This window comes from Chrysoperla carnea, chromosome 1 (assembly GCF_905475395.1).
Source record: "Chrysoperla carnea chromosome 1, inChrCarn1.1, whole genome shotgun sequence".
Taxonomy (NCBI): Eukaryota; Metazoa; Arthropoda; class Insecta; order Neuroptera; family Chrysopidae; genus Chrysoperla; species Chrysoperla carnea.
In genome coordinates, this window is record NC_058337.1 from 36,886,678 (window position 1) to 36,914,591 (window position 27,914).

The following is a 27,914-nucleotide window of genomic DNA, read 5'->3' on the forward strand; positions in this document are numbered from 1 at the left end:
CAAACGTTATTTTGAAATATAAAACAGAAACAAATTATAAACAAGATAATTCTGGAAACTAGACTAAGTCTAAAGTATCTGAATATCTTGAATCATATAAATATGATATATAGTTCCGTTCAAAACTGCGACAATCAAATGTATAAAAGGAATTTTAATACAGTTAGCGGGGCCGGATTAACAAGTAGGCAGAATAGGCAGTTGCCTGGGGCCCCCCAAAAGTGAAAAAGATTTCTAAAATTTTCTTACAAACATAAAATCATCAACTTTTCTTTAAGTGATGGAAACCTCCACGAAGCTATAAATATCTTAGTTCGTTTTTATTCTAGAGGTTTGGAAGAATTTTTCATTGAAATGAAACAATTCCAAAGTTACGTCAACTCCAGGTACACTGATGCACAAAAAACTCATAGTCATTTGTATAAGATTCTAATGGAATTTCCTAACACAGAAATAGCACATCGTTATTTTTTTAACATTAATGATCACAAATTGTTCTGCCGTACGATCCTTCTCGCAATCAAAAAGAATTAAAGCTGCTGAAAGAGCTACAACGCGACAAGAGCGACTCGAGATGTTAGGTATACTTAGGCATTGAGTCAGATTTATTAACAAAATCGATATTGATAATATAACGGACGTGAAAAAAGGGCCCCCAAATTGGTGGTTGCCTAGGGCCCCGTTGAGGGTTAATCCGGCTCTGCCAGTTAGTTATCTATAACTAACCATTATAGTAAAAAAATAATTATTAAGAAACCATATTAAAAATCTAATACTTTCGAAATTGAAATTTTTATAGATGAGCTTTTTTATAAATTTTTTTAAGGGATTGTATATTTCATATCATGCTTTCCTATATCTCCAGATTGTTGTTAATTTTCAAAAGTTTAAATTTTTTGAAATCACTGAAGTTCTAATACAATTCTGATTATCAGTAATTATTGGAGCATCCGCTATTGGAACAACCGACTTTAATTCAGTATATTCTTTAACATTGTCTGTTACATTTTCAATTAGTTGATCATTATATTGTAGTTTCGAAATTTTTGAAGTGTAATCAGCAGGTAATTTAAATTTAATATTTTTAATAGTTGCATGAGGTCCACTTTCGAATGAAGTTTCGTAATGAATACTTGGTATACTTAGAGGTTGCAGCTGATGTTGTTTAATAATATTGTTTGAATTTTTATTTAATTCTTGAATAATTTTTTCTCGTGGATCTTCTTCGTCATATGATCTACTATCACTATTCGATTCTAATATTTTTTCATAAATATTAGGAACTTGTCGACCTATTTCAAATTTATCTTTAAATTCTTTCTTTTTACATGCTAACTTTGGTGGCCCCAAAATAACTTTTAACGGTTCAGACTTTGATTCTTTAGTTGGTTCAGTGCTTATGTAATCAGTACCATCACTTGGTTCAGTACTTACGTAATCAATATCATCACTTGCTTCAATACTTATATTATCAGTACATTCATTTGGTTCAGTACTTATGTAATCACTACCAGATTTAATAACGGAATTAATATTAGGTTCTCTAGCTATACAACTAACATTATCACTTTTAATATCGCCTAAACAATTTGCAGCCTTTTCTTCAGTCTTTTCTTTTAATTTTAATTCTTTTTTTAATTTTCCATTTGTCAAATCGTAATGAGTATTCTTTATATGACGTTCTAAATTATCCTTTCGCCTAAAATGCGTTGAACAATGTATACAAACAAACGGTTTCTCACTTGAATGAGTGATTTCATGTCGACGTAAATCTTTTAAATTATTGAACCCTCGTTGGCATTGAGAGCAAACAAAGGGACGCTCTCGGCTATGGACACGTAAATGAACTGTGAGACGCCATTTTAAACTGAATCGAGCCCCGCAATCAGCACACATAAACGGCTTTTCTTCTGCAAAAACACATCGAAATTTTAAAATTTGTAAAAAAAATGGCCAGTTGTCTAGTCTAGATAATGATTTTCATCCAAATCGTGCAGAAATAGTGTATTACACACCTAGGGAGCAAAAGTAAAGAATGTCTCAGATCTAATGTTCATTGCCGTCGAGGCTGACAAACATGAGATCTGAGACATTCTTTACTTTTGCTCCCTAGGTGTGTAATACACTATTTACCAATGGTTTGCAGTTTCCTTCAGAAAATCATAAAAATTGTTTATTTTGGAATTTGATGAAACCTATCAGAAATTTATAACCAAAAAGTATAAAAACCGGCTTCAATTAACGAAACGTTGTACAAAAAGCTCATACTTGAGAACGATTTTAGAGATATCTCGATAAATACATATTTTTCTAGTATAACGAGCAAAATATTTATGAACTTTGGAAAAATCTGGTGGATTTTACGGTTAAACGACAAGTTTTTTCGGTATCGACTGAAGAAATTACTCTTCATATACAATTCTTATCGATAGCTCAGAAACTACTTGTTCAATCATCAAATTGTATTTATTTTTGGGTCTAAACTAAATTACTCGATAGCATAACTTCTATCCAAATCGGAGACAAAAATTGTTCAAGATATTCCGCATTTTAGATACAAGTTATTCAATTGGAAATTTACCGGTGATAAAATAATTTAAAAAACCTTTATATTACAAAATCGTATTTTGCATACTTACTTGTATGTATTGTCAAATGTTTATTTAAATTAGACAATTCTGAGAATTTTGCGCTACATTGAGTACATGAATATGGCTTTTCTCCACTGTGAATTCGGGAGTGACTAAGTAATGAAGTTTTTGATTGAAAAGATTTATCACATGTCTCACAAGCAAAGGGGCGTTCATCTGCAACCAAATTATTGTGATTATCAAAAATTGTATTAAATTCTACATATACTCTGGGGTCAATATATTTGCAGTCAGTTACATTCTTAGTGTTCTCGTCACATGTAAAGTTGTATAGTGATAACACTTAGAACGCGTTTTACTGACACAGATAGTACAAATTATTATACCTGTATGTATTTTTGAATGTCGATTTAATTTAGCTTTTTGTGTATAAGATTTTCCACATATTGGACAAACAAATGGACGTTCGCCAGTATGTCGACGAATATGCCATTCAAGATGCGATCTACGGCGAAATTCCTGTTTACACTCATCACATTTATGTTTATTTTCAACTGTTTTTTCAATATTTTTTACTTCTTTCCGTTTTTTATTAGAAAGATTTTTCGTTTTAGTAGGATTTTCTGGAAGTTTAAACGATTCCACACCATTTTCATTTTCAATTTTATTTTTTAGAACATTATTCGATGATTTTACAACTGAAACATGCTGAAAATTTGTATCATTTTGATGAAATCTAATAACGTTTGTGTTTTGTTTAATCTCAGCTGGTGTTTGTATCTTATTTAACTGTTGTTCTAATATCGACGGTCTATTGTTTTCACATGTTTTACAACCATTTTCATCATCTAAAAGACATCGTCGACATTTTCGATGTCCACACGAATCTTGAACTAAACGAGAAGCATAACCAGTTAAGGAATTTAAACATTGTGGACATATTTCGTCATTCGTCATATTTTTTATTTACACATTTTTTTATCACTACAAGTGCGACATTTTTGTTTTAAAAATACAGTGTCTAGAGGTCAATAAGTCATTTTTGACATTTCATGGGTTTTACGCGTAGTTTGTTTATTAACATTTTTCAACATAACCAATAAGACATAGAGATAATGAATAAAACATAATGGTTGTGAATAACACATAGAGATAATGCTATAGAGCTGTAAAGTCGTCGTCAGTTTATCGTAGTAGAGAGAGACAGATAAGTAGGCGCTTACAGCTGTCTTTGTCTCTCTTATACGCTTACAATTTCTATTTCTTGCTATGTTTCTCACTGCGATCAAGAGTTCACTTATTGTGTTTCCTATTTCTGTACAGATGTACGGTATTAATATTATGTCTATGGAATAAGATAAGTGAGCATATTAGATTGACCATTTTTTCCCTTTCCGTTATATGGCTTTAATATTTTGTCTACAACACTACAATAGTTTATAAGGAGAGAGAGAGAGAGAGAAATGGAATCCCGCTCGACCATGAGACATCATAGAGATAATACCATAGATATATATAACATATAGATAGAGGATCCCGTGTATTGAAATTGGCCTGAATTTGTGATACATTTGAGATGTATACTAGCGCCATCAAATAACTGACTAGAACATACAACATATGCGTTGAATGGTTTTATTTAAGTCCCAGGCACTCAAACTATTACGCCATATAGATCTTCTATCTATTTGTTATATACCTATGGATAATACAGATGAGACATTATTCCACGTATGTAGACATCTATTGACTATCCAATCCGGTTATCTGAATCAGATGGCATTGTCGGAATCTTCTATTCCCTTGTTAACATAGTTAAGAGATGATTCACTGGATCTTATTAAAACAAATGAGTGTTTAGGATACGAATTGAATTTCTTAAGAATCTGTAGGCTGACTTCGTTGAGGGTTTGCTAGATAAACGAAATTCAAAAAAGGCCGTTTATTCTATAATAATATATTTGCATTTGACACATCATAAGGAAGGTCTTGGTTTATTATCACTCCATATTTAACTTAAGGCTGTGGTTAAATAATACATTTAAACTTCTTTGTTTCTTAGTTGTACTCTACCACCCTCCACATTTCAATCACAGAGTTAGATATAAAGAGATTGAGAACGATCGTAATGTAATAAAAAATTTCCATTTGAGACATGCATTTGCTCAGACTAGAGGGCAATGAGATCGCATATGTACCATGCTAATGCTGCTAAATAGATCTCGTGTGATCACCATATGATGTCATCAATTTACATTATATGTACACATGTATGACATCATCGTTGACAATCAAATATCATTGTGTATGAAAACATTGTGTACTTGTACCATCATCATACGATACATTTTTCATACATTCATACATTTTATTTACTAACGTAAGCAGCGTAGTAGATATGCGATCCAAATGCCAACTGGTGGCGAAATATAAGCTTTGAATTTTTGTATAATATAAAATTAATTAAAATGTCTATGCAATCGTTCTCTATAATTTCAATATTTTTCATTCTTACATTTATAATAGCGGTAATTGTGATATTCATGAAAACTGCAAATAATATGTTTTAAATAAGAAAGTATAAAAATATATAGGGAAATTTTATTTTACAATCAAATACTCAATAATTACACCAGTTACATAAATCAGTTATTTGGAAACTATGAAAATGAAAATAAAAATTAATGTAAAATAAAACAAACTACATTCGTTTCTTAACGTCTTCGTCTACTTGATCTTCGAGATCGATCTCTACTTCTTGATCTAAATCTACTACTGGAAGAACTTGAACGTCTTCGTGCTCGCCCCCTACTGCGTGATCGAGCACGTTTTTGCCGTGAATAACGACCTTTTGAAGATCGAGATGATGAACTACTCGAACTAGTAGAAGAACTAGACGAACGGGATCGTCGTCGAGAATGCTTCAAATGTACTTCTTTTAAAGCAGTTACTGCTTGCAATTTTTCTAATAATTTCAGTTTATCTTCCTTTTCAAATTTCAATTTTTTAGCTTTTTCTAGCATTTCAGCTTCTTCTTTTGCTTTTCTTTGTTTTTCGGCAATTAACTAAAAAATTTAACAAAACAGGAAATTTAACAACTAACATAATTAACCGTTTATACACTGTATATTCCGAGTTGTATGTCAATGATTGAATTTTAACTTATGTAAAAGGAATATATTTCATAATTAAAATCTTTTTTATCACATACGGTGTAAAAAACAAGGTCGATAAAAAGTTTCCATATTGTTGAAATTAATTATTTTATGACAATTTTCGAGCAAATTACTCTTTAGCTCTGGAGTAAGTTTTTAAAATTTTATTTTGATTTTGGGGATGAGATAATGGCGGATAATGGTCTAGTTAAATAGAGAATTTGCATGTTTTTTAATTATTTTTTTTTCGAAAGTTTACTAAAAATTATCAAGAAAATTGATTTTTCATGTAATCATCAAACCGCAGTGACATCAACACATCGTTTTAGAATCAGAATAATAAATGATTTGTTAATTAAAAATAATTTTAAATAGAAACCAACTGAAAAATGTAAATTAGTGAGATTCCGATTGACTTACAGCCTCCACAGTTGTAAATACGTCACTACAGTTTTTTTTATTCAAAAATAAAACTCTTTTTAATTAATAATTAATACCAAATGGAATTATTAAAAAAAAAAAAAATTACTTAAATATATTTTAGATGAATTATTGATAAACGGTAAGTAATCAGGTGGTCTAAATTGGAACTACTGAAAAGGTCCACTTCCTGTTTAATAGTACAAACTTTATCGCCAGTTGGCGGGATTTATCTGATTTGAATTTGATAATTTGGAATGGCCTTAAAAAAATGGTAAGTACAAGTATTGCCATCTGGTAATTGAAATTGTAACTACTGAATTTGGGGTTTCTTCTGATTTTAATTAGTACGAATTATTATCGCCAATTGGCGAGTTGCAACTCCCAATTATCAATTATTCTTTCATTTATATATTAATTTGTAGTAAAAAAAATTTAATGCAAGTTCTCTATTATTTTACGATATATCATTTCTACTTTTTTCTGCAATTCACATTCCTAACCAATATAAACTTGAGACTAAATATATTAAATATATAGCACCCTACTTGACATTATACAATCCGTTTTTGTACCATCTAGGGATACCAATATCACTAGTATAACAGAATACATGCGTTAAGCAATGCATCTAAGTGAGAGGCATTATATACATGTGTTGAGCATGAAGCTGTAAGAGGCATGCACACAACAGAAGATCTGTCGTATAGTATCTGTAGTCTTACAACTACATGCTCAACACATGTATATAATACCTCTCACTAATGCATTGCTTAACGCATGTATTCTGTCATACTAGTGATAATGGTATCCCTAGATGGTACAAAAACGGCCTGTATACTATTCCTTATATTCTACATATACAGAATGATTTATTAAAAAGTTCCCTATCTTTCATTTCGAAAACTGAATAGAAAATAAAACAAGTGAAAACAAACAATTGACTGATTTAATTGTTGAAATACCATGTATAGACAGTGTTGATGAAGCAATCGTTTGTTTTTTGACGTCACGTTAATAAAAAAAGATATCCACTTTTAAATAGCTACACACACACTGATATTCCCATATTAATGCATACTATAAAATTTGCACCTAATAAGCGCCCTCGTGGGTAAACAGGGAAGTTTACAAAAAAAATTTTCAAACAAAAGTTGTTTATTTTTTTATAAAGAACATTTTTTACATTTAAACTTTTGTTCTATCTCTAACGGTTTACAAGATGAGTCCTACGGACCCAAGACCCAATTGACCCATATTGCTCATTTACGAACTTGACCTCAGTTTTTAGGTCCTGAGTACGCTATAAAAATTTCATCTTGATATCTCTTTTCGTTTTTGATTTATCGTGTCCACAGACGGACGGACGAACGGACAACCGGAAATGGACTAATTAGGTGATTCTATGAACACCTATAGCAAAATTTTTTTCGTAGCATGAATATTTTTAGGCGTTACAAACTTTGGACTAAACTTAATATACTATGTATATTTCATATATACATGGTATAAAAATGTCAAAAATTCGAATCGGCTCATTTTCAAGGGAAATGAAAATGTGATACCTGGTTTTTTTATACGGGGACACCTTCATGGACAAACAGGATTCAACTTTGTTTTTTTAAATGGAACTACCTATTTTTTGCATCAAATTCTTTTTCATTAAAAACAAACTTTTGTTTGAAACATTTTTGTATAGACCTCAATTTTAGGCCCCTGATTTAATATATTTTCAGGTTTAAAAGTTTTCACCAAAGGACATTTTTTTTTACATTTTTAACGAAAAACAAGAAATTTTTGCTCACATATCTTTTTCCAATACTTTTCTGAGAGTTTATAGTTTTAAAAAACCGTGAAATCGGGTACCGAAAATTGAGATCTATTTTCATACAAAACTTCCTATTTACTTCAAGGAACGAAAATCTGTTACAAAAAATACGCAATTCAATTTAAAAAAATCTAATTGACCCGTACTGTTTGATCATGAAAGCGCGGCATGAAAGAACATTATTTTCAGGATGGGAAATGACCGCATACGTTTTTTTACGCTTTATGATTTTCCATTCCCTTATCAAAATGTACCGGTGGAAACTTTTTTTAAAAATCACACGAATAAAGAAATATTGTTTTGGCAATGAAAAATACTAACTTCTTGTTCTTTTTTCTTTTCATCGGCCAGCTTTTTTTGCCGCTCCATTTCCAACATTTCTAATTGCATTTTCTTTTTTAGCAATAAAAGTTGCTCTGCACGCCTTTTAATTTTTTCTAATTGTTCCTCGTCACGTAATTCCGTAACATTTTCTGCAGACTTTTCGGAGGTTTCCTCTTTTTTTGGTATTTTTTCCTCCTCTTTTCGTTTTTCATGAGACGCTGATCGTTTTCTATTTTCTTTAGAATGACTTCTACGCGATTTTTGCCGTGATCTGTCACGCCTGCGATCGCGGGATGATCTTCGACGAAAATCAGATGATCTATCTCTATCGCGACGACGTCTATCTAAACTTCTTGATCTTCGATCACGGCCGCGCGATCTTGATGGAGGTCTACGTGTTGAATGACTTCGAACATCTGAGCGTCGATAATTGTTTGATTGATAGCGTCTATCGCGATCAGGAACTGTTTCACGTTCAGCTTTATGGCGGTCAAATCTTTCTTTTTCAGTTTTCTCAACTTTCTCTCCATCTTTATCACGATCTGATTTAGATTCATTTGTTTTTTTATTATCATTATCGTCAATAGGTTTAAATTTACTCTCTAACTTTTCATGAATTTTACTTTTTTTGTTAAAACCAGCAATTTCAGAATTTGGATCATCTTGATTTTTAATTTGAACACCAAACGCCATTGCCATTATTTCTGATTTCTTATTCGATCCCGAAATATCTTCTGATTCATCTTTTTCTTGATTTACAATCTCTCCATCCTCTTCGTCCTTGTCCCCCTTATTTTCATCATAATACCCAGATACTGGACGGTATGATCCAGGTGGCGGATACTGAACAACTTTACTAGGGTCGTCTTTACTACTTTTACCTTCTTCATGCTCATAGTCTAGTGCGTTATAATCCACTTTCTCATTATGTGATGTTCTTTGGTGTTCAGAGCCATTTTGTCGAGAAGATTTGTCTCTGTTACTTCGGCGCTTCCCATCCTCTTCCCGTTGTTTTCTTTCAACTTCATTTTTTTCAAAATCAATTAATTTAATAACTCGATGCTGAGCTTGTTTCCAATGTGGTGGTGTTGCGCTTCGAGTACGACTTCGGCTACGCGAGGGAGTACGATACCGCTAAAATCAATAATAATATTTAAATAAGATTTTTTGCTAAGAATAGAGTAAATTAGACATACAAATACTCCTCTCCCTTTGATAGTTCGACCACTTTTAGTTTTTGGTGGTCTACGATCAAATCGCCGACCTCCCCAGCCGCCTGCATTATAACCACTTGTAAATCTGCCACGATCATCTTTACTAAACCGTCTATCATCGCCTCGCCGATCTGATTTTCGATCTGCAAAATCATTTTCCGCTAAATCATTTATTTAATAAATTTGAATACATTTTAAAAAATACCCTTGTTTTTCTTGTCTTTGTCAGAAGTTTTCCCATCTCCTCGCATTAAAAACTTATTCGATGGAATATCAGGAATTTCGTCTGGATTAATTTTTGTTACGGACACTAATGGGTGTAATTCGTCTTCTTTTACTTCTCCTTCTTCCTCCTCTGAAGATACATCTTTCTTTTTTTTCCTAAAATAGAAAAATCTATATCAAGCCTTACAAAGGATTTTTCAATTCATTTGGAGTCAAATTGGATATACGCATTCGTTTCTTAATGTTTCGATATCCTTGATACGAAGGAATCTGAAAATATTGTCACCATAAATGTATCTGTTGATAATCACGCGACGATTTTGATCTATATTCATAAAACCAAATTGGCTAAATAATCAAAAGATTTAAAGTTAATATAATCTTTTTTTTCATATTTTTACAATAATCGAGACGCATTCGAACATTCTTTGAATTAGATAAACAATATAATTTTGTTAAACGTGTTACTTTTTGTCCAAAAGTTGTCTGACCAATTGACACATTCGTCCTAGCAGTTTAATATGACGAGGCAGCACCAAATCATTATTATATACCAATATAAGTCATGCCAGTAGCGGATCCACCCGTATGGGCATGAAAAAAAAAATGGATCGCTTCAAATAGTTAGTCTATTGTTCCTAATTTTATACCAAACCCCCATCTGATAATTTTTGGGGGAAACATTTATTTTGTTTAAAAATTCGTTTCAAAGTATGTAGATTTCAAAAATCGATAAAAATCATAGCGGAATTTTATTAAATTCCATTATCAATGATTTGGCGCAAATATTGTCTCCGGAGGCACTAGACCAATTTCAGTTGGTAATATTACTACTTGAACCAAAGGATTTGAATATCTGGGTGGCCAAATGGAAAAGTGAATGTGAAAACAATTCCGCCATTCCAAAGTCGGTAGCTCATCTCATCGCAGCATGCGACCAAGATTTTGTACCCTAATATAAATAATTTTGTAAGAACATTTACAAATAATGACAATTCTTCCGGCGAGCGTAGCTATCGCAGAGAGATCGTTTTCTATACTTCGCGGGATAAAATCTTGGTTGAGTATCTTAATAGGACAAAGTTGTAAAAGTTTCATCAAAATTTGTCCAGTAGTTTAGAGTATAAATATGAAGACACTGTGGTGTGCAAACAAACACACATTTATTTTTGTAATTTTTGTGAGCGAACAAGCTAACATCTTACAGATTTATTTATTTGCTAGTGTTCACCCCACGTCTTTACCGACGTGGGCAAATAAACTGTAGAAAAACTTAGCCAGGGCGTCATTTATTTTGTAAATATAAGAATCGCATTTGGCTGACTTTCGGGTGGCTGTGCTGTGCCCATCATCTTCTTTGAGGCTGGATCCGCGCTTGAGTCATGCAAATTTTTACTACAATTGTTTTAATACATTACATGCAACAACGTACATGAAACTACAATCGAATACACAGCATGATCTTTTAAAAAGCTTCCAGCTAATTTTTTCGAAAACGAATTGGAATACTAAAAAGCGTTTAAAGCAGGGGAACGTAAAAAATACGTTTAATTTAATTTTCCGATGGATTTTTGACTATCTTTGACCCGCACAATTTTTTTTTTTTAATGGAATTAATCATTTTTCAAACAACGTTTTTTTTACAATAGGGTATTATTGTTAGTCAAAAATAAATCATCAAATTTGAAAAAAGTTAAAATTTATGTAAAAATATTCTGATTTCGAGTCATAAAAGCACGTTTTTCTTTTAAAATATTAAAATTAAAAATCGTAATTTTTAAACTGTATATCACGAGACCTAAAACGCGGGTAAGCCCTGCTGTGATGTCATAGCGGTATCAGTTAGTTCAGTGAAGATAGCTGGGTATATTACATACATACATAATAAGTATTTATATTTCTTATAATCAGATGTCTATGAATAATATCTGTCAAACTTATTTGTGTTATTTCGTATAGTGATACCCATATTACGTCATCAAATTGGATGCCCGCGTTTTTGACAGTTTAAAAAAGGTTTAAAATATAATTTTAATTTTTGGCAAGAAAGCGTGTGTATTATTCCGAAATAAATTTTTGGTGGCTTTTTATTAGCAAAATCAACATTTTTGAAGTACTTTTTCAAAAATAGTGGAATACTCTATTAGAATCTGCTACAAAAAATAGGTAGTTCCATTTAAACAAGGTGACTCAGAAAATAAAACTAAAAGCATTATTTTCTTTCCCCTGACTAATAGGAGACGCGAATTTTACCACTTTTTAATATTCCAATATTTTTTCCGAAAAATTACCTGGAAAATTTAAAAAAAATCACTTTTATTTTTTTTTTTTCGATAATTCGCATAGTTTGCGTTTTACTTAAAAAGCAGAACGTATAGCCATTAATAAAAAAATTTATATCATTTAAACTTACTTTTTTTTCTCCTTTTTCGATTTCTTCTTCTTTTTCTTCTCCTCACTAGAATCTTCATTACTTTCAGATTCCTGTTCTTCATCACTCTTCTTTTTTTTCTTTTTAATCTTCTTAACTAAAAAGTAAAATAAATAAACAAAAATTACATTTCAAAATAGAACTGTAAAATATATAAATAACTTACCTTTAACTTGACGAATTAGTTCACCACATTTAGCAATACGAACATCTTGCAATGGTCTGGAATTCCGATCTACAGGAAGAGATTCAATTTGCTGCACAACTTCTTTACCTGACACCACTTGGCCAAACACCACGTGAACACTATAAAAAAAAATTTTATAGAGAAAACTTTTCAAGCTTAAATTTATTTATTACTTACTTGTCGAGATGAGGTGCCGGTTGCGTTGTACTATAACAACAAAAATTGACAAAAAAAGATCAGATCAGCAGTTTGTTGACAGTTATTGACTGACACAACAGTGCAGGCACGGGGAAATACGCCCACGTAACTACACAACAAATAAGATACCATCAGAGAATTAACTAAAATTAACTTCTCTAGGATATATAATATTTTGATGATGGCCTGCAGCGGCTAACAATTATATCGTGTGTATTTTAATAGTATTTTTTAATTAATTTTACTGAAAGTTTTACTTAAAATTAGACAAATTATTAACAAAATTTAAATAAACATTCTTACTCTCACAGCATCAAGAAACTCACATGAAAAATTGTGAACCATTGGTATCTTTACCACGATTTGCCATGGAAAGCAAAAACGGTTCAATATGATTTAGTTCAAACGTTTCATCTAAAAAAAAATTCATTAATTAAAAAATTTTCCAACCTAATATAGCATTTTATAGATGGGTGTTTTAAACTAACTAGTATTAACTTTCAAAAGTTAACTAGTATTAACTTTCAAAAGTAATAGAAGATAACATTAAAATTTGTCGAAGATTCTAGCGGTAGTTAATTTCTATCGGTATGATAATTTAAAAAAAAAATGGGTAAATGAAGTACGTTGCATCCGATACAATTATAGAAGTTCTCTGTTGTTGAAACTTATACATTCCCAACATACTTCGGGGAACAAGTTTGTTTATATAATAGATAATGCACCGTTGGAATATTCTAAAGAGTTTTTCACATCCAAAGCATATAGAAATTACCTGCAAAACAGCCTCCATATATACTTTCACCGCCAGTTCCATTTCCATTCGAAAAATCTCCGCCTTGTATCATGAAATCTTTAACAACCCTATGAATAATACTACCTTTGTAATGTAAAGGTTTGCCTGTGGTTGATCCCAACCCACATTCTCCGGTACATAATGATCGAAAATTGTCCGCTGTTTTAGGTGCAATATCATTAAATAGTTCAAATACAACTCGACCAGCTGGAATTACTCCAATAGATAAATCAAAAAAACACCTAGGCCGATCCACTTTAAGAATATCTGGTTTCTTTTCGTCGTCAGACATCTGTATATTGAATATTTTGAAAATTAAAGTAGATCTAATAATTTCGGTAATTTTATAACTTACTTTATTAATGTATAAATTAAAATAAAATCACTGTGAAATGCTTTAATTAAATTTCAGTTAACGAAAATGACACCATATTTTTAACAAATTTACACAACTGTATGTACAACTCACAAACAAGACAACTTGATAATACGCAGGATCGAAAAGATAAAATAATTCCAATTTTTTTTCTTTTCATAAACATTTCTGGGTATAAATTGGTTTCAATTATGGTATACAATAGTTATTTTTAATTTATAACAAATAATAAAAATATTTTTAAGTAGAACATCATTCATCAAATTAACGATTATTAATCAAAAAAGACTAACATTTAAATTCTGGCGCCTTTTGTGTAGTTGGTTGTTCTTGTTTTTCCAAATGAGCGAAATTCAAAAAAGACGTTTCGTGCGAACTTTATTACTAAAATAAATTTTCAAGCTTTAAATAAAAATCTATAAATTTAATTCGTATTCTAAGCATAATTTTATAAATATTCAATCTATTATCTTTTTTGAATATAATGCAAGGTTAAGTTTTTAGTTGTCAGTTGTCAAAATCATTGATATTAAAAATGGAATTTCATCTTGGTCAATAAATATTAAAAAATGTCAAAATCTAAATCTAGTCGTTTTGATGATTCAAATCAAAACCATTCTTCTGAAGCAAACAACTCTTTATCCGAAACAATTAATGTATATCAAATTCAATATCATAAATTTTTTGTGTTCTGTAATTAACTTATTTCTTATGCAGGTTGATAATTCAATCACCGTTTTGGAAAGGATTAGCCGATTATACGCTGAACAATTAATGAGCGATGTTTCTCTAGTTGTGGGTGGAACAGAGTATCCTTCACATAGACTTATTTTGTGTACAACTAGCGATGTCTTCCAGGTATTCAAATTATAGTATTGACGTAGTAAATGCAAAGAGTTTATACAACTAAACTCTTTGAGTAAATGATACTGTTTTTTTATCAAATATTCAAGATAATATTAATCTTTCTGCATATAAAGAACATACTTTCTCTGTTTGAAAGTGCCAAATTTCTCGTTGATCATATTTTATATCGATTGTATTCGTTTTGAACGCCCACACGCTTACTATTTGTTTTGACACTTAGAGTGCTGTTAAAGCGTGCTTACTGGTGAACTGAACTCAAATACACAACAAGTTCATGAAAAAAAGTAAGCCAAAACGAGCACCATAAAGTGCTCTCATAAGCGTTAGCGTCTATGTACGCTTAAAGAGTGCTGCCAGTGTAAGCGTTCAAAATGAATTCAGTCACTTTATGTAATATAACAATCATAAAATCGTCCTATGTTGACAGTTTGGCTTTTAAATTACAATTACTAAATTCATGGAGTTGGACCAAATTGGACCTAGCTAGAAACTGGACCTAGCAAGTTAAAGCCACTAAAAAGGCCAACCCGTGATAGTTCAACCTACATTAACTGAATGTTTTTTCCAAGCTGAATAAAATATTTACAGTCATTTTTTGTCAAAATCAATCGATTGTACAAAAAATTTCAGGCAGAAAGGCAGTAGTTCCGAAAAAGTTAATTTTGGTTCATTGTGCGCTCAACAAAATTCAGTAACAATACCAATCAATCATAGAATAATAGTTTTTTCATTAAAAAAAATATTTAGTAGTCGGAATTAAACAAGTGGCCGAAAATAAGACAGTTTATCTTACCGCTAAAAGTTTTAACTAACACTATTTCCGCCCCTAATTTTTAAAATATCGTCCTTATTTTATTCTACTTTTAAAATTGAAATTTATTTTATCAGGTAATGTTAATGAAACCAGAATGGACAGAATGTGGAGAAAGTCGTGTAGTTTTACAGGAAACTCCTGAATGTGCGAGTGTATTTGCTTCTTTTTTGAAATATTTTTATACTGGACAAATAGCTATTACAGATTCTAAAATTATACCTTTACTAGCACTTGCTGATAAATATAATGTCAAGGTAGAGCAAATAAATTTTAATTTAATTTATCCCCATTTATCACATTGAGTTAATTTGTTTTAGAGTTTAGAAGATATATGTATTTCATACATGAAAAGTCATATTGCTCATGCTGCAACGCAAAATCAATTAATCTCATGGTTACAATATGCAGCAGCAACTGGTCATAACGAAATTGCACGACTCTGTCATAATTTTGTTCGATGGAACTTAGAAATGGTTGCAGAATCGAGTGATTTTGATAATTTAGAACTAGATATGCTAATAAATATTTTACAACAAAGTGATTTGGTTATACATGATGAATTAAGACTTTATGAGTGAGTATATCCATATTTGTTCACATTTATTTGACATGTATTGTCAACATGGTAAAAATGAATATACATCCGCGTAAACATTGTGAAAATTGAGTAAAATATAGATTTACCTACCCTTTTTTACTAAATGATAAATTATGCTTGAGCTTAGTAACTTCATACTATATTCCTTTTTTAAATATTATATGCAATACATATTGCACAAATGATATAACTTTCTCTGTTCACAGTGCAGCGTTAGTTATATCATTTATGTAATATAATACATTGTGGATATAGTTTCTTTGATACTTTTGGCATTAGCAGTGTTTTGCACTTAACTAATAATAACTTTTAAATTTTTTACATATATAGATGTATTTCTCGGTGGATCCAAGCTCAAAGTGCTCGAATTATCGAAGAACATTCAAATACTGAAGAATCAGAAAAGAATATTCAAAAAATAGTGTACAGTGTAATGTCATACATCCGATTTCCCATGATGACACCACGACAACTAGCCGATTTATTATTGAATCCATTAACTGCCAAATATAAAGAATTTTTTGTTGATCGTTTTGCGATTGGTATGAGTTTTCATTCGAACCAATTGGATAGAATACAAGAAACTATAACATGTTTGGAAGAAGGGAAGTTACTATTTCAACCTCGATTGTACACGAGCGATTGTTGGAGTACACTTTTAACAGTGGAAAATTATCATTCACTTCCATGTTATCATACGAGTACATTTGTATTTTCAAGTCATTCGACGTTAGCTGAACATGGAGGTAAGCAATGCATAATGATTTTTTTGAAATTCAATACTTTTAATTTTTTTTTGTCTACAGCGGATCGGCTATGTGAATGGGTCGTTGATTTGTTTCCAAAAGGTGTTTGGTTTAGAAAATATTTATTAATTGTTTGGCAAGGAACTGTAGAAGTACCTGAAACAGTTTTGCGCACTGTTCGATTAGCAATCACCTGTAAAGATCCACCTGAAGCTATCCATTTACCAGGCCGCAGTAGTATATATCCTGATATGAGGGTTAAGGTAAGATATATAATTGGTAATTTCATTTATTAACCATATTTAAGAAAAGGTTTTTGTTTAAAAAGTGATTCGGCTGTTACGTGAGTCAACTAATCAATTAGGCAATTTTGTTAATTGTGATCAAGAGACTTTAAACTATCATTTCCCTCAAAAAATGAACATCTACCGTACTTGCTCAAACAGCCGAACCACTTTAAAGTTAGTTTTAAATTATTATTAGTTTTTTGCAAGGCGTACAGTTGAAATCTTTCGAGAAGTCTTCTACTTAAATAAATAAATTAACTTTAATTAATATTAAATACTCTTTAGATCACCTAGAAAGATCAAAATTTGGTGGTAAAAGATAAACTAAGTATAGAGATTAAAATCAATATTTTCACACTACTACAATACAGATACACAATCAAGTAACTAAAACCCCTTTATTTTATATGAGAGATTGATGTAGATTTAAATAATCAAACTTTTTTATGCGTTTTTAAGTTAATATTGCATATATTTTATTTGAATTTTAAATATATTTATTGAAGAATTGCTAAATAGTTAAAAAAAAAGGTTTTTTCTTTTGTGAAGACTATTTGAATTTGAAAATGTACGACGAAAAACAAATTTGGTAGTAACGTTGGAAAAGCACGGAATATTAAAATAATTTTTTTAAACTTAAATAAAATAGTAAGTCCGGTTTCTTACGATTTTTAGCGGAGATAATTATCTCGATAAACATTAGTTTTACGGCATATATTAGTTTTACGACTGTGTCAAGTTGGTACCTTCGCCTCAAAATCTTTACCTCTTAATAAAACCTCTTAATTTATCATCGGTAAAGCTCTAAGAAAATTTTTAATTTTAATATCTTAAGAAAAGTTTTCAACAAACTATTGAACTCATCGCTAAAATTCAATTCCGACCTTTACATTAAATTTTGTCTGATTAGATTTAACGTAAACTCACGTAGCTTCTTGAGTACGACGATATTATAACAGTTTTTAAAGAAAATACATTCAAAATATATAATTTTTTTATAGGTTGGTATATTAATTAGTGGATGTCAAGGTGGAATTGAACATGTAATGACTGTTAAAGAGAAGATACATCATTTTAGTGTAAATGATCGTGTAATGAATATTGATGACTTAATACCATTTGATGATTTAAATCCACCAGCTGTTGCAAGCAGTGGTGGTAGTGATGCAAAAGTCAATCGTACTGAACGCCATTTTTGTACCAATGATGCGTCATATACTCCATCATCCGAGTATCATTCTCATGAATCATATTTAGTGGGACCGGAACACAATGAACTAAAATTACATATTGTTATATCACCATTAAGTGATAATTTCGATTTATCAAATCCTATTCAAATTGAATGACACAGAAAGATGTGCAATAAAACGCACGTCTTAATGTTTTGTAAATGGTTAAAATAAACGAATTTTCTTACTTTGTCTGTCGATGTTACCTATTATAGACAAATCAAAAATAAACTCATCGAATAAAATTATCAAGAATTACCGTCCATTTTTGGATTTTACATCAACAATTCTTGGAGTACTATTAGGGACGTTTAAAACGCAACAAAGCAATTGTTTTATAAATAAGAAAACAAAAATGTTTTATTAAATTTTTTCAGTTATAAACTGATTAAATGATGACTATGTAAATTGTGAAAAGTTTATGTTAATGTAAAATGAAATTGATGAAAGAGAAACAAAAATAATATAAAGTATATATTTTATTGTAAGAATTACTAAACAAAAATAGAAATACAATTTTTGGAAGTTTTTTTTTTCTTTTATTTGTTTTTCATTTTTAAAAACTCCGTATGGATAGAAAACCCTTATCCTTTTTATAAAGCAACTTTGATTACAGTCAAATTTCATGTTGTGAGATAATGTATTACAAAATTTTTATTATTATATTAATTTTCAATATCTTGTAAATAAGTTATATTATAAAAACTCATACCATATTTAATAATACATACTATTATTTACTACTTAAAATTTTTTCAGAAAAAATTTTTTAACATTCTCCGCCTTTCACTTTTTTTTCTAATTCGGAGAAAACCCGGAGAGTTGGCAGTCTAACAACCATCTGGCTTATTTGCGTCTAACAAATGCACAAAAATCTCATAAAAAAGTTAAGGTTTACCCAAAAATGCATTATTAAAATATGGAATGTGTTTTTACAATTATTCTTTTTTTTATACCAACGACACACTGTGTTTTTAAAATATAGATAGCATCATCAAACAACTGATAATTGGAGACAGAGAAGATATTAATGTGGTGCATAGTTTCGCATACTAGATCTAAGAGACTCGATCTAGTATGCGAAATAGATCTGCGCTTTTTGAAATCTAGAAATTGATTAAAATATTTTTTTAAATAAGAATACTTATTTTTTCAATCTCACATATTTGACTGTATTATTTATTCCAAGCATAGATAAATTGAAAATATTATGAAAAATTGGGTTGGTCACCAACTATTATGGTTGAAAATTGATAGCGTGCCACAACCTATAAATTGAAGGGAAAACTACTGTAATTTTTGTAAATTTAATATTTTTATATACTATCATTTTATTTTAAGACCTATAAAAGTACGTTCATGAGCACCTAGCATCTTTTTATGACCTTTACAACTATATTTAAGTTAATGAGAACAAATATTACGATTAACCAAGTATATATTTTAGGGGTTATTCATAAAATACGTCACACAAAATATCACTTCTGTAATCCTTGCCTCTACCCTTATCACGCTGCGTCTCATTTTCTGCAACCCTTTTGCAAATATAACGTTACAATTTCAAGAACCTCTATTAAAATTTAAAAAAATTCAAAAAACGTACAATTTAAGACCAAAATTAAAATGAAATTGGCAACAAACTGCTAACGTCCTTGAAGTATCCCCTTCCCATGCCAGGTTAAGCAATACTCCACCCCCCTGTTTGCGTGACGTATTTTATAGTCTCTTATGAATAATAAATGAGAAAATATATTTTAGGATGACGCGTGTTCATTTAGAGAATCATGGTCAATTTTTGACATATTTATTTTAATATTGGCAGCGTTTGGTCGATAATATATTTAGTCATTTCAAACTACTAAAGCTAATTTTAACGTGTTCTGATCCATAATTTACGGAGCGTTCAAAAGCGTTTCTAAACGCATCATTGATTTAAAAAAATATGAATCGAGTTAACCATATTTTGATCATGTGCACGACGCGTCATCTGCTTGTAGGGATAAAATTTTAGAAATTTTAAATGCATATTATAATATAAACTCCTACAAAATTATTTTCAATTCCTTTTTAAATCACTTTTTTGGTAATTGAAGTATTTTATATTATTGTCTATGGCAACAAAATATAAGTGATCATCACATCTCGAATAATACTTTTTCGATTTCACTGGCTTCGCTTTGTAAAGCTACAGTAACAAGAACTTGATGGTGAAAATATGATAAATTTTTTAAAATTAAAGACTAGGTAAAATATTTAGGAATGTAATTTCCAAGCATACCGGTAAAGGCATGTACAATAGAAGATATCAGTCATATAAAAGTAGATTCAAAACCAACTTTCTAAAAAAAGCATAAACAAACTAGTTTATTTACAAAATAGTTAACTAATTGACCATAAGTACTATTTCTTAAGTACAATAATTTTCAAAAATTTTAGTAAGGCCATGGAAGCATTTTATTTTGAAGTGAATTTTGTTTAATTTTTCCATCAAGCAACCAAAGATTGTGGAAATACCTTCATTTTAATATAGTCGTCAATAATCTAAAAAAATAAATTTATATATTGCGTAAATTTTATAAATTAGAATATATTATTTTTAATACCTCTTGAATATATTCTTTTCGTAATTCAGGAATACTTAATTTAAAACCAGTAGCTGCTAAGGCTGAGCCATCAAGATTTAAATGTCGATCAAATAATAACTCTTCACTCATATAAGGAGTCAATGGTGTATTATCAACACCATCTTGTTTACAAGCTTCTGCCCAAGGTATTAAATGCTTATCATTAACTTCATCCACAACAGTAGCCATGTCAGTCTATAAAATAAAAAATTAAAATTCAACAAAAAATATGTTGGTTTTATTAGTTGGTTCAAATACTTACTTTTGCAATTGTGGACATAATTGATCCTAAATAATTATATTCTATATTAAAAATATCAGCAACAATTGCGGTAATAGAACCTTGAGTACTATTACCAGCGTCAACAACATTATAAATCTTATTCAAAGTATCATCACGATTACAAACATGCCAAATTGCACGGCATACATCTATCACATGTACAGTATTTAATTTTAAACTTTCAGACCATAATAATTTCATTGTTTCACCCAAATGTTTGTAAATAGCTCCGATTAATATCCGGGGAGCTAAAATTAGAAATTCTAAATTTAAAATCAATGAAGACAATATTTTTTATGAATATATTCGAATTCAAATTCTAATAGAAAAAATAAAAACATTAATCGCGAATAAATTAAATGTTCTAAATGGCAAAAAAGAATGCAAAAAACAATAAGAGATTTATGTTTCGCCTTATTTTGTTTGTTTCTGAAACTAAAAGAAGCATCAGATTAAAAACATTAATATTTAATTTTAGTAATTAACCATTATGACACTAAATTTTATTTCGAATACAATAAGAGATAGATCTTGAAATCGTAAATCTAATTCCTCTTTATATAAAAACTGTTATTCAAAACATTTTTCAAAATTTGAATGGTCGTCTCGCAAATGTGAAGCCCGAAATAGGCCTTTTCATCATGTCATAAGCGCAAGTGCAGAGTTTATTTTTTCGTACTGACAGCAATAAGTAGGACTAAGATAGAAGATATTTGTTATTCATTTTATCACATTGGTTATAAATCATTTAGTACGAAACAAATGTGAATCGTGATTTTAAAATGAAAAGCCCTATTAAAAATCTGCAAATGGGCAACATCTTTACTTCTGCTTTTTTTTATCAAATTACATTTTAGTTTCAACGTTTCTGAAATGTAATTCAGTGTTATTTAGTGAATATTCAGTATCTAATAGTTGATCAAATACGCACTATCTGCGATATATTATCAGATCATAATACAATGATATATAATACAATGTGCCATTATTTACGCTAGACATCCTCTAAAATAAAAATTTTCCGAAGAGAATATTTTAAAAAATGATATACGCATGCGTTTCATTAAAAAAAATGAAATTCTTCGTTTAAAACTGGCGGTCTGTATTTATGTCTGTGGATATACTTCTCACCATTTTCAAAATATAATAAATAAATGGGGAAAATTTTTTTACTTTAAAAAATAAACAGTAGCAACATTAGCTCATACAGTAGAAATTTTAGTTCTTGCTTGATGCTTCCTATGCCAGTATTTTTGCCAGATTACAAACCTATGCCAGATTACAAACCTAGTCCAGATCTATCTCCGATACCATAAACAACAGCTGGTCGTAGAACAGTGTAGTTTAAACCGGGTATGTTCTTTAACTCTAATTCTACTTGATGTTTATATTTTGCAATAATTGTCCAAGGCTCAATATGTCCATCTTCTTTATGGGGTGTCTTAAAACAAAAATAAACAATTCATTAATATTAACTTTAAAATTGAATATTTATAAAATCTTTTAAATACTATCTTACAGAGCTTGATGAGCACATATTCCCCACTGATAATTCAACATAATGCTTGACCTTGTATTTCGCAGCTTGTGCAGCCACATTTACGCTTAATTTTAAAATACCTTCACGATATACAGGATCTGTTTGATTAGATTTGGTTTCGCCGGCACAATTCACAACAAAATCCCAACATTCTCCATTTTCGCAATTAAATGCATATTCACAGCTCACTAAATATAAACATTTTTATTCTAAATCAAAAAATTAAAATATATTTTGTGTATTTTACCAGAATTAATAAGATTTGCACTACGGAATTCTACACTTGAACAATTGAAAATAGCTTCGTGTTCAGAATTTAACCAAGCGACTTGTGGTGGAACTTTATCCACAATTCGTACAAAACTAACTAATTTATTTGATACTAAATACGATACTAAATTTCTACCAATAAAACCACAGCCTAAAAAAGACAAATTTTTCAACGTCTATTAAATAAACACACCTGTTAATTAAACATAACCTTATCGTAAATAATGAATGATTTTTACCTCCTAAGATTAAAACTCTAGGTTTTAAGATATTATCACCATTATTTGCCATTATTAAAATTAATATTATAATTTACATGAAAAATTTTGTGTTCAAATTAACCGATTAAAAAAGGCCGTTTAGTGTAGACAAGTAAAGAAAAATGTTACTAAATAGATTACGGTTAAAATAATTCCAGCTTTATTGGATAGAAAAAGATAATATTACTTTATTTTTTTACTCATGACAATGTATAGAGGTATGCATGATTTTTTAAATCCGGTTTTATGAATCATATTTACAACGGTTTTATGTATAATTACTATTGTTTTTTCATTATCAGCGGAAATTTGTGGTGTGTTGTGTATTCACTCTTTGAATTCATTATTGATAAGGAAATATCTTTCGTATTTATGTATCTTTAACCCAGGCCTGATAAAATAGTTCAATAAATTCATTTATTTAATGTTATTATTTTATTTATTTATTTAATGATATACATATTACAATTCTACAGAATGAAATTAAAAATTTTTTTGATTAACATACAAATGACACTCTGAAATGAAATGGATTGGGAATATAACAAATGAAACACATAAATAAAAACAATAATCAGTCAGTGTAAATATAAATTTTTGTAAAAATTTATAAATAATTTAAAGAATATATGAAAATGATTAATGAGACATAAAGTGTCAGATAAAATTTTTTGGGACCATAGATAGAGGTATTACTTCTAATAATATCTCCATAGTCCAACATTGCGCTTTGCGACCATTGACTTTACAGTTATACAAATGTCAATGTTTGCGACTCAAAGCCAGGTTTAATCACAAAGAGGTGATATATATAATAGAGGCTTATTAAAAGCATAGGAAACGCAATAAGTGGATTATTGACCGCTTAAAAAGAGACCGAAAAAAAGGACCGTCTTCCCTCTTTGTCTCGCAGCCTATGAAAGCGCTATATTAATATTTTGAATTATTGTATAAACACGTGCATGTGTGTGTATTTCATAGAGGTAATACACGACAGACGAAGACAGCTATACGCGTACTTTTTTTATTTTTTAGATCTCTCTCTATAACGATCAACCGTTTGGAGTCCACATTACGGTTCTATGCATTGTTGTTAGAGTTACATTGAATGTCAAACGATTTTAAACGTGCCAACTTCTGAGGTAAATGCTTAGGTAAAGTCCATTGGAGATTCCTAAGAAAATTCATATTCATTCGTATGAAAATTTAACATTCAATGCATGTTTTTTTTTTTTTTTTTTTTTTTGATAAATGTTCTTATATTCTTTTGATAACCGTATTTTTCTGATAAATATCCCTAGCTAATCTAAGCAATTATCTAAGATCTTCTCAGATCTTCTCACTGTACCGAAAGATAGGCGATGCTTAGTCTATGTATAACTATAAAGTCAATGGTCCTATTTGATTAATTCTATGTTTAATCATAATAGATGTAGCTCTAGTAAAAGTATAAAAAATTGAATTTTGTTGGTAACCTTTCTTATAATAATGAGATTAATTTGATTTTTGCTTCGGATAAGAATTTTTTACATTTTAAAACCATTCATTTTTTTGATTTGGACAATATGTAAAAAAATTTATAATATAATAAATTAGTAAATTCCATTTACGCAGGCGTAAATTATTTAAGTCAGTTCAACACCGTTTGAATTATTATAACAGTATCCAAAAATGGTTTAAAAAAGTGGATTTAGAGTGGGCATTCATTATCCTGATGAATTCTCACCCAGGATCGAAACTACAATAGGGCGACCGGGGGGCAGTGCCCAGGGGCCCCCTGGCACGATAGTTTTCAAAATAATAAAAAAAAATGTTTATTTTGGCTCACAAAATTTTGCTGTTGATATTGTAGATTAAATTTAACAATAGCACCCCTAGCGTTTGCTATATCAATTACTTCAATTGATATACGTCAAATATGTATCTAAATCTAAGCACATAAGTAAGTTGTTATACCTGTACAAGGATATAAGTTTGTTAAAAAAATAATTATAACTTTAAGATGAACTCGATTATGAATCTATATTCTCGTCGAGAACAGTATTAGTAACCTTGGTACCTGTACCATTATTAAGAATATAAACGGTTTTTTTTTTCGATAATAATTCTAGTACAATTTTTTTCAATAATAATTCTAGGGCTGTTATTTTAACTTTGCATTTCCACAATATTATTAAAACGAGTGATTTTTTGGATGGGCTTCCCAAATTTATTTTCGCCCTGGAGCCTTTTCAGTTGTACTTTCGGTCCTGTTCTCATCTATCTAATAGTATTGAATATATTTAGTTATAATACCAATTATTTTACTAAAGCAAGGATAGGGCAGCTTTTAGTACTGCGATATAGCTAATACATTAAATGGAAGTTATTCTTGGAAGTATATTTCACAGTAGGGTGGCCATTTTTTTTGGATATGTTAATTACGAATCTAAAATGTAGAACTAACATAAATATCTATTGGAACAAAGAAAAAAAATTAACAAAGTTAGAATTTGAACGTTTCATTATTTATTTATGTTACAAAAATAATAAATATCTCTCTAATATACAAAATAAAATTCACCATCCCAAATTTTATCCCTTCAAAACTGGGACGAATGGCCACCCTCTTTAGCGTTTTATATAATACATATGATGTATAAATTTAATTAAAAACAATTAACTAGTCCTGCGTTTTGTTTACCAGGTACATTTTAAGTTTGTAAAAATATAATTTATATATTTTTTTAAATATAATTTCATATATGTTGAGATACATCCAATGTTTGTTTATTTTTTGTAAATTTTTGTGAATTTCTTTGTGATATACTTCTTGATGGATAATCTGAGTTTACAGGTCCTTCTGGGATTAAAAATCCCATCACTGCACTTGCTAGAATAAAAAAAAAAAAAAGAATTTAATCTAATTATTATATTAAGTACTTTATAGAAATACTTCTCAACTCCCTTTGACGCATTACCGAATATCCAGTGGCGGATTTAGAGATTTGCCGCCCGTAGGCTATTCAATTTTTGCCGCCTCTAAATTTTGATATCTTAGTTCACAATCATATCAATTATCTATCAATAAAATTGCAACTTTATGATTTGTGCTCCATTATCCTCATTACATCAACTTTTCCCGTATGGTTAGTATCATCGAGAACTATGGTACCGTGTTAGATCCTTGATTATTTTTACAGCAAAGAATTATCAAAAAACAATATTTTATGCAAAAAATATCTCAAACATGTACCAATTTTAAAGTAAGTTAAGGTATGTGTTAAAACTATACAATACTTATGTAACAGGAATAAAGCTTACACAAAAACTAGATTTGGCGTAGGTATGCTCGACTCTTGCCTAAAAATCTAAATCCGATGTTTTCTCACATTAAACCGTGTCTAACAAATACGATGTACATGTATATTATTTAAAAAGCAACTTATCAAAAAGAAAAATAATCGCTGAGCTCATAAAAATTATTTGTATTTTCTAAAAAAGTTGGCTTTGTGAAAAAGTTAACAAATGTAAACATTCAATTTAAATAATTCGTGTACGACATAAGCGCTTAAGGCATGATCATTTGGATTTTCCAAACTTTTTCTTACTACAAATAAAATAATTAACTGATAAAATGTATCCATTTTCTAATCCGCAAATTGTCTAACTTCATATTTAGTAGAGGGAATTTTTTTATTGTCATGTTGCAATCGTTCAAATATCAGTTATTCGATTGATTTAAACAAAAAGACTATACTTATTCTGAATCTCTATAAGATATCGAACTAGTTTTTTATTTAATAAAAATTAGTCAGTATTTTTTACGCATAAAGAAATAACTTTCTGGAATAGAATTTGACAATTTGCAAACTTGCTGCAGCAATCATGATTAGACCATCGATATTGTATCAAGATTGAATTGTGTATAAGGAAATCTCATAATTATTAGGTACACGGAGAAAAAATTATAGTAATTATCAGTGAAGAAAATATGTAAAAATAACTAAATTTCGACTATAATATGGAATCGCTATTGCGATATTCTAAAAATTCATGAACATTACATTATAATCAAAAGCGTTTAGCAATTGTTTATGCAGAGATTTTGAGATATTTATTATTTAGCACTGTATATAGGACTATATTTCGGTTTTTGTTGAATATTTTAATTCCTCTATAATTTTTGAAATTCGTATTTTGTGTGTGTATTATAATTTTTTCTAAATTTTGTCAATCGAAATAAAAAATTTATGAACTAAATTTGCCGCCCCTTAAAATTTGCCGCCCTAGGCTCCAGCCTACTCAGCCTGCTGGTAAATCCGCCACTGCGAATATCATCTAAAACTTGATAAATCATGCTGCCTATAAGTTAAATAATCATTCAGAGTTTATTGTTTTGCGATAAGTTGCTGAACCGATGTAATGACCTCACATTCATTGAAATAAGGCTTGCGTTCCTTTATGAACGCAGTCATATTAATATATACAAGTCATTTAACTTCTAACAAAACCATTTGTCTCTTAATGAAAATATTTTAGTCACATTATTAAACACTAGACAGTGCCACATGTGTCGAATCCAATAGTGGTATTAGCAGAAAATTAAAAAAAAAAAACTAGTTTTAATTTTTATAAAATCTATTGATATTTTCATTAAATTAGTAAA

At 29.8% G+C, this 27,914-nt stretch overlaps 5 protein-coding genes across 6 annotated transcripts in view; 1 reads left to right on the top strand and 4 right to left on the bottom strand.

The window, feature by feature from the left end:
• Positions 1-630: 630 nt before the first annotated feature.
• LOC123296553 (oocyte zinc finger protein XlCOF28-like) lies at positions 631-3,627 on the bottom strand. The gene is made up of 3 exons (XM_044878077.1): positions 2,978-3,627; positions 2,640-2,807; positions 631-1,910 (listed from the first exon to the last, which is right to left on the bottom strand). The coding sequence occupies exons 1-3, from the start codon at positions 3,546-3,548 to the stop codon at positions 880-882; spliced, it is 1,770 nt and encodes a 589-aa protein (XP_044734012.1). The 5' UTR covers positions 3,549-3,627; the 3' UTR covers positions 631-879.
• A 1,551-nt stretch (positions 3,628-5,178) lies between these two features.
• Positions 5,179-13,860, bottom strand: LOC123296541 (peptidyl-prolyl cis-trans isomerase G). 2 transcript variants are annotated; one of them, XM_044878064.1, is made up of 10 exons: positions 13,725-13,860; positions 13,349-13,661; positions 12,900-12,987; positions 12,553-12,582; positions 12,355-12,494; positions 12,171-12,285; positions 9,738-9,913; positions 9,515-9,675; positions 8,316-9,452; positions 5,179-5,656 (listed from the first exon to the last, which is right to left on the bottom strand). In XM_044878064.1, the coding sequence occupies exons 2-10, from the start codon at positions 13,659-13,661 to the stop codon at positions 5,306-5,308; spliced, it is 2,511 nt and encodes an 836-aa protein (XP_044733999.1). In that variant the 5' UTR covers positions 13,725-13,860; the 3' UTR covers positions 5,179-5,305. The 2 variants fall into 2 exon arrangements, with proteins under 2 accessions (XP_044733999.1, XP_044733990.1); XM_044878055.1 differs by having other exon boundaries at positions 9,515-9,693.
• Positions 13,861-14,262: 402 nt separating this feature from the next.
• LOC123304616 (BTB/POZ domain-containing protein 17) lies at positions 14,263-18,736 on the top strand. Its single transcript, XM_044886373.1, has 7 exons — positions 14,263-14,401; positions 14,463-14,603; positions 15,501-15,680; positions 15,744-16,000; positions 16,355-16,770; positions 16,831-17,033; positions 18,059-18,736. The coding sequence occupies exons 1-7, from the start codon at positions 14,315-14,317 to the stop codon at positions 18,404-18,406; spliced, it is 1,632 nt and encodes a 543-aa protein (XP_044742308.1). The 5' UTR covers positions 14,263-14,314; the 3' UTR covers positions 18,407-18,736.
• Positions 18,737-19,041: 305 nt separating this feature from the next.
• On the bottom strand, positions 19,042-23,382 carry LOC123297614. Its single transcript, XM_044879360.1, has 7 exons — positions 23,246-23,382; positions 22,984-23,157; positions 22,716-22,924; positions 22,484-22,637; positions 21,176-21,444; positions 20,893-21,108; positions 19,042-20,830 (listed from the first exon to the last, which is right to left on the bottom strand). The coding sequence occupies exons 1-7, from the start codon at positions 23,295-23,297 to the stop codon at positions 20,777-20,779; spliced, it is 1,128 nt and encodes a 375-aa protein (XP_044735295.1). The 5' UTR covers positions 23,298-23,382; the 3' UTR covers positions 19,042-20,776.
• A 2,622-nt stretch (positions 23,383-26,004) lies between these two features.
• Positions 26,005-27,914, bottom strand: part of LOC123303229 (synaptic vesicle glycoprotein 2A-like) — a 45,822-nt gene continuing 43,912 nt past the window's right edge. Inside the window, exon 9 of the mRNA XM_044886268.1 lies at positions 26,005-26,138. Within this exon, the coding sequence (XP_044742203.1) occupies positions 26,005-26,138 (134 nt within the window). The remainder of the gene's footprint in view (positions 26,139-27,914) is intronic.